This window comes from Eleutherodactylus coqui, chromosome 4 (genome assembly GCF_035609145.1).
Source record: "Eleutherodactylus coqui strain aEleCoq1 chromosome 4, aEleCoq1.hap1, whole genome shotgun sequence".
Lineage (NCBI taxonomy): Eukaryota > Metazoa > Chordata > Amphibia > Anura > Eleutherodactylidae > Eleutherodactylus > Eleutherodactylus coqui.
Genome location: NC_089840.1, coordinates 97,295,889 through 97,303,115, shown reverse-complemented (window position 1 = coordinate 97,303,115; position 7,227 = coordinate 97,295,889). Strand labels below are relative to the sequence as shown.

At 50.4% G+C, this 7,227-nt stretch overlaps 1 protein-coding gene across 1 annotated transcript in view; it reads left to right on the top strand.

Annotated features, from left to right (window-relative positions):
• The first annotated feature begins 3,539 nt into the window (after positions 1-3,539).
• The window catches only part of PRKX (protein kinase cAMP-dependent X-linked catalytic subunit), a 115,292-nt gene continuing 111,604 nt past the window's right edge, over positions 3,540-7,227 (top strand). Inside the window, exon 1 of the mRNA XM_066599912.1 lies at positions 3,540-4,006. Coding sequence (XP_066456009.1) covers positions 3,859-4,006 — 148 coding nt within the window. The 5' untranslated portion in view covers positions 3,540-3,858. The remainder of the gene's footprint in view (positions 4,007-7,227) is intronic.

Below are 7,227 nucleotides of genomic sequence, written 5' to 3'. Positions count from 1 at the left end.
GCGAATCTGATGCAGGGACGGCTTCCGTTGAAGCCTATGGAAGCCGTCCGTATCCGCGGCACAGCCACAGCTGTTTTTGCAGTGTGCTGCAGAAACGCTGGAAAGCAGGAGATTTGAAAAAAAAGCTGTGCACGGTGCATGCGCATGGCACGCTGCCGGCGTGCCGAGCACATCCGCTGGCCAGGAGAAAGAAGAGGCCGCCTGCACAGAGGAGAGCCCCGCAGCATTCGGGGAGGTAAGAAAAATGTATTTTCCCTCTCCATGGCCGAGGGCACACATGGATACCACGGTGGGATTCAGCTGTGATATCTGTGCATGCAAGTGGACATGAGGCCTCAATAGTTTATGCAAAATGATCGCTCAAAAGCCATCTTTTGAGCGATCATCTTTGTGTCTAAATGCACTTTACTTAGCGCTGTCAGCGGTTTTGCACAGTCAACAAACTTTGCATAAATCAACAGCAAATGCAAATCTAATAAACTTGGTAGTAAATATATAATACACAATATATATCCTTCTTTCTCTGCTGATCGGGCTCCTTTCGGCCACCTGCACATGGGCAGATTTGCATTGTGGAATCCGTGACGGGCGTCCGCCTCCGGGAAAAGTGATTCTTCCTGCACACGAGCAAGAAACCAATTGCTGTTTCTGCTCACGGAGGAAAAATCGCAGCATGCTCCATTTTTGCGCAGATTCCGCATGGACAGCTTCCATTGAAGTCAATGGAAGCCGTCTGATCCGCAGCCCTTTCGCAATTGACATTACAGAAAGGTCATGGATTCCACGTCATTGCCAGGTGATAACGCGGAAAAAGCAGGAGTTTAAAAATAAATTGTACTGTGCATGTCCGATGGCGTGCTGTGCGGATCATCTGCAGTACAGATGAAGAGAGAATAATGCAGGTACGTGCGGAGGCAGCTGCTGCCAGGGCCGGATTCTGCATTGATTTTCATTGATCCATTCATACTTGCGAATATTCATTGCATGTAACATGCACGCAAAAAAACCCTAGCATGTTCTATTTTACCGTGCATTATGCGCAATAGAGCCCATTGTTCTACATGGGTGCGTAATCGATGCTGTACACACACAAATACATTGCGTATGTGCGTTTTTTAGACACACCATTGTGAAGTGACAGAACGGGAAATGTAAACAAAAAAAATAACCGGGTGAGATACGCTGTCATGCGCCGTCCAAAATCACTGCCATATGCAGCAATAGGCTGGTTCACCGCTTGGGCCAGAGCGGAAAAGCGTTTTACAGTTACGATCGTGTGAGCGCGGCCTTAGGCCTCCTGAACGCGACAGGGTCAGATCCTGCATGCGGGATGCCCAGCCGGTGACCCCGCTTACCTGTCCTGATCCTTCTTTTCTGTACTGCGGGAGCGCCTGCCGTCGCGTATGCGCAGTTCAGATAAAGCCGTGCCGTTGCTAGGTGATGAAATCTGCATAGAATGGAGCAAACTGTGATTCTTCTGCCACGAGCGGAATTTTTACGCTCATGTGCAGGAAGCAGTGGGTCTCCATAGGAGGCTATGGGCGGTATTTGCTGCCGAATCCGGGGGTAGCCGCCGGCCCTGGATTGTGCAAATCAAATCCGCCCGTGTGCAGGAGCCATTACATGCAGATTTTTTTGCAAATTACTCAGAAAATCGGCTGCAGTCTCCGCCCTCTTTCACACAAGCGTCATTTTGACGCAGAGTAGATGGTTTCCTATGGGGTTTTTCAGACAAACGTTTTTTGATGTGCCGAAAAAAAATCGTGTGTCAAAAGACAGGACATAGGCGCAACTTTTTTACACCAAGATTTCTCTCCACCATAGATAGGAGAAGTCCTACCTTTTGACGGCACTAGGCTGGAGTCCTATGGAGTCCATGGAGCTGGCTGGCAAAGGGAGGGGGAAGGAGTTTAGCACGCCGAGCACTAGAACAATGAAGGGAATCCCAGTGGGACTTAAAAATAGCGTCAAAAAAGTTAAGAAAGTTTAAAGAAAGAAAACTCCAGTAAAAAAACAAATCATATTTTTCCCCACAAAAAAAAAAAAACATTTAAAATGGATAAAATAGCATTTTTTAAATAGATGCAGCACATAATAGATATTACCGCGTTCGTACCTACACAGACTACGAAAATATTCAGTTTTTTTATCGCGCATGGTGAACGCCGGAAGAATAATTTTAAAAAGTAATACCAGAATTGCTATTTTTCTTTTGTTCACCTTCCAAAAAAAACATCTTAAAAAGCAATCCAGAAGTCACATGTTTTCATGCCCGGCCGATATACGCTGTCCCTTTCTGCAGGGGGAGGAGGCGGGCTGGGAGCAGTGCACTGAGCTCCCACCCCCTCTCCACTGTTTACAATGGGAGGGGCAGGATGGGGGCGGAGCGGAGTTCCACTCCATCCTGCCCCCTCCCATTGCAAATAGCGGAAAGGGGGTGGGAGCTCAGTGCACTGCTCCCGGCCCGCCTCCTCCCCCTGCAGAAAGGGACACCATATTTCGACCCGGCATGAAGACCTGGCCGATATACAGACGTGTGAATAAGCCCTTGAAATGCAGCGACGCAGATTCAATTTTTTTTTTATTAAATGGTGCTTTTATTGCATAAAAGAAATAAAAAACCTCTATAAACTTGGTCTTGCAGTAATCCAGCGGATCCAGATTAGAAAGTCATCTCAGTATTTTTGCTGAATGGTGAACGCTATAAAAACAAAATCAAAAAACAATGGCGTAATTTCTGTACATTTTTTCCATCTCACTCCAAAAAATGTAATAAAAGTTCAGCAGCACATTATATGTGCCCCAGAGTGCAGCCATCAAAATATACAACTCGTCCCCAAAAAAACAAGCCATCATACGACTATGACAGCGGGGTACGGCTCTTGTAATGCGATGATGAAAATAGTTGTAAGACACAAAATAGGCCGGTCGCTAAAGGGGTTAAAGTATGCCCAGTGGTGTAAATAATGCTGCTAGTGGGGGCTGCAGTGTACCATACCACCACAACAATAGCCCATCACGTGACGGGCTCACCTAGCAGGGCGTGTCTGAGACGGCACAGGTGCGAGCTTCACACCCGGTCATTCTCGGGATTGGTTAAACAATAGCCCCGCCCATTTCCCCCCTTCAGCGGCAGTCTGCGCGAACACAAACAAAGCGCAGGCGGCAGACTAGTAAGTGGGCGGGGCCTCGCCGTATAGCCACAGGACGTGGGCGTAACACTACAAGTGAAGAAAGAGCGGCAGCGGTGGGAGGGGTCAGCGGTGGGCGTATCTTTTGGGAAACATGACAAGGAAATGGGCGGGGTATACTCTTAGTGTCTGTTCCAATTTGGGTGTGTCTTGCAGGAGAGTGACGGGTAGTGGGTGGAGAATGAGGGTAGGCGGGAAGGTAATCGGACCAATCAAAGCAGCGTTAAAGAGCAATGTGCATGAGATTGACAGAGACACTCCCGGCTGCTTGAGAGAGTGGGCGTTGTCGTCGTGCAGGCCCCGCCCCTCCTGGCCGCTTTCCTTGTGTGAATAAGCTGCAGTTTGAATCTGCAGGGAAGGGGAGGAGTCAGCGGCAATGTGGTGAAACGGACACGGAAAGTGGCAGAAGCTCTCAGCACTCCGGGGATGAGCAGCGCCGCGGGCAGTGCCATTGTCTCGTAGGCATCAGACACAATGACGGCTGACAGGCTGCCGAGTGCTGGCAGTGCCACCTGCCCCTACCCGGGGCTGCTCCCGTCCGCACACTGAGTCACAAGCCGGCTCAAGTTGCCGCTACCTGCGCCGCCGCTCAGGTTACACCTGCCTGTGGAGTCCGATGGTGTCCGGCGCCCCCGAAGGAAAAGCTCGCTGATCGCACGGTCCACCGATGGAGGCAGCCGGGGCAGCCAGGAGTGCCGGCAAGGGCAGCGGGGATGGAGGGGGCCCCAGCCCCGGGTGCCCCGCGCTGACCGCCCATAGCCCGGAGCTGCAGCAGCAGTACAAGTTGGAGGACTTTGACACTGTGGCTACTGTGGGTGAGTCGGCACGATCTATTGTGTGCTGCTATCGCGATTGTGTGCGATGTGAACTTCATCTGTACAGATGTCACTCCAAGAAGCATGACATGTCGGGACAGTCCTTACTGCTGCAGCATCTGCTGCCTGTATATGCCGTATATATGTTGTACATCACCTGGATGGGGCAAACGATGCGCTAACTGGACCGTATGCCGCGTCTTTTGACCGTAGAAGATGATCCAGGTGTACGTATGCCTGTGGCGGGGGTGGGGTTCGCCAATCGGGGAAGGGGAATCCCCTGGATCCGTTATAGAACCGTCATAGAACCGAACAGCGCCGACCGGACACCGTTGACCTTTTTAACATTAGAGAGTTCTTTTGATTTTCGCACTAGAAAATCGCAAGCGGCAGCGATGTGTCTGCGAGAAAACGCTCAGAGATCACGGGAAAAAAGACGTGATTTTGCAGCAATTCTTCTCGTGGCGACGTCACGATCGCCTGTGTGACGGAAGTCTTAATGATTTGTGTGATTTCAGGCTGGGCTCACGCGGGCAAGACGCACAAAACCTCGCACGAACATGAACGCGGTTCTTTGGAACGGTCTTAGTCTAACTTCACTCGGTGTGATATCGCGCTCGCCAACATACGATATATTTTTCCCCGCGAATGTGAGGTGTTTTTATATTAAAACCACCTTGCGTCACTTCGGGGTAGTAGCGCTCCTCCGCCGTGATCGTCAGCGGCGCATCTTCTACTGTTTTTGCTGGGGCTGCCGCCGGCCCTGCTGGAGACCATGCCCGATGCGAGGGCACGCGCCACTTGTTTCCTGCATCGCACCGGCCAAAGAATGGGGTTTATATTCGTGCGTCTGACAACACACGAATGTCGCTGATCTTCGCGGCCGCGTGAGGGCGGCCTTATTCACATGAGCGGTTTTTTTTTCTTTTCCTTGCTGCAAGGAGTAAATTCGCCGCACGTTCTATCTCTGGGCGCGTAATCTGTTGTACCAAACTGCTATCGGCGGCCATGTTGTCGCTCACATGACTTGTGGGAAATACGTACACAATATGAATCGCAGCGTCTTCTATCGGCGTGTATCACCCATATACGCGAGTACGCCGTGTTATTTGATGGCTCTGTACCGCGCACGTATATCTCACAGTCTGCCTGCTGGTGTGAGCCCGCCGTCGCAGTAGTGCTGCCGTCTCTCCATTACCACCTGGAGCCCCTCACCGCAGCAGGTAGGTACACAACGAGCGCTAATTCTGGGTCAGACACATCGCACGCCGCGCGTCGCAACGGTTCTCATTGAAATCAATGGTAGACACTTACCGACCCTCTGCGGGTAAAACGAACACTGGCAAGCACGGATATGGCGCTCCCCCGCGTGCAGGTAGCCTTAGGCCCGGACGTGCCGGATTCTGCGTTGTCTACAAGATGTGTAGCTTCGTATCAGTTGGAAGACGTTGGGTTTCTCGGGTGGACTGTTGTGATGGCGGCACGTCCGCCGCATTGTGTGATGGCGGCACGTCCGCCGCATTGTGTGATGGCGGCACGTCCGCCGCATTGTGTCAGACTGGCAGATGACTATTTAATGTGTACAGCTGATCATGATTCTGTCCCGGCACGTTATGCCGTATTTTGGTGAACATTGGGGCTTATTTACTAATACTGTCTAGAAGTAAAGGCAGGCTCACAGGAGCGTAATTTAATAGCATATTACGCACATGATGTGCGCACGTATAATACGCGGGTAATGTAGTCAATGAAAGTACATTCATCTTCATTGATCCGTTCACACTTGCATATAATCCGTGAGTAAAAAAACAACGCAGCATCCTCTATTTTAGGGCTTATTTAGACGTCCATATTTTTGCACCTATTTTGGCGCGTAGAAAAAACCCATAAAAATGTGAGCATGCGAAGCATTGGATTTCGGTTGCTTCATTCAGACGAACAGTTTTTTTTTTTTTTTGCCGTGTAAAATAATTCTGTGGCAGCAGGAAGAAAGGGAGGGAGTTACCCTGCGTACAGCGCTGGGAGAAGAAGCCAGCTCGCCCTAATTGGGCATTAACTGGCATTCTGAGCATTGTATAGCGATCGTTTCCATCGCTTCTGTGTGTTCTTTTTTTCCGTACATGCAGCAGTGTCCGTGTGAATGGCGTGAAATACCCCAAAAAAGTTTGGGACTCAATTGTGTCAAACTTTCATTCATTATACGCTGTCATGCTCAGTTAAACATCGCACACAGCGGTTTACCATACGCTCGTGTGAATGAGCCCCTACAATGCACCAGACTTATCATTGACTAGTCCAAGTTTAGGCCGTGCTTCAACATTCACACAAACGTAAAGGTGCAGCACATTTTTGCGCATGTAATACACCGTGAATGGAGCCCATTTATTCACAGCGGTGTATTTTTCATGCGGCTTTCGGTCACGTGAAAGAAAACCGCAGCACGCTCTCTCGGTGCGTATGACTCACTAAAATAGCCCATTGAATTCAGTGGGTGTGCGTTAACAAAAAACGAAGGAAACCTTCGTATTCGCTGTGTAATTCCACACAATATCAATGAGATGGCGGGCGTTTTCGTATTCTATGTCGCTCTGTGAATACCCAGCGTGTTCACGGACCGGAATACGCAATACGGCCGTGTGAAAGAGTCCTAAGGCCTCATGTCCACGGGGAAAATCAGGCCCGCTACGGATTCTACATGGAGAATCTGCAGCGGGTCCCTCCTGCCCCGTGGACATGAGGGCTGAAAATAGGAATTTAAAAGAATTTACCCATCCGGAGCGGTTCGGGAAAGTCTTCTCTTCCTCACGGCCAGATCTTCTTTTTCGGCCGGCAGATGAACTTGTCACGGCTGCGGCACGTCGCCAACGTGCCGCGCGCATGTGCCGTGTACAACCGCCGAGCCGAAGCAAGAAAGATGCGGCCGTGAGGAAGAGAAGAGCTTCCCGGTCCACTCCGGATGAGTAAATTCTTTTAAATTCCTATTTTAGGTCTCCCGCGGATCCGGACGGCTTCCATAGGCTTCAATAGAAGCCCGCGGGAGCCGTCCCCGCGGGAGACCCGCATGAAAATGGAGCATGGTCCGGATTTTTTCATGCTCCATTTTTTTTAAAATCCCTTTTATTGACCATCCGCGGGTATTTATCTACCCTGCGGGTGGTCAATGCATCCCTATGGGGTGCGGATCCGCGGGCAGGAGAAGAGTTAAAATCTGCTGCGGATTT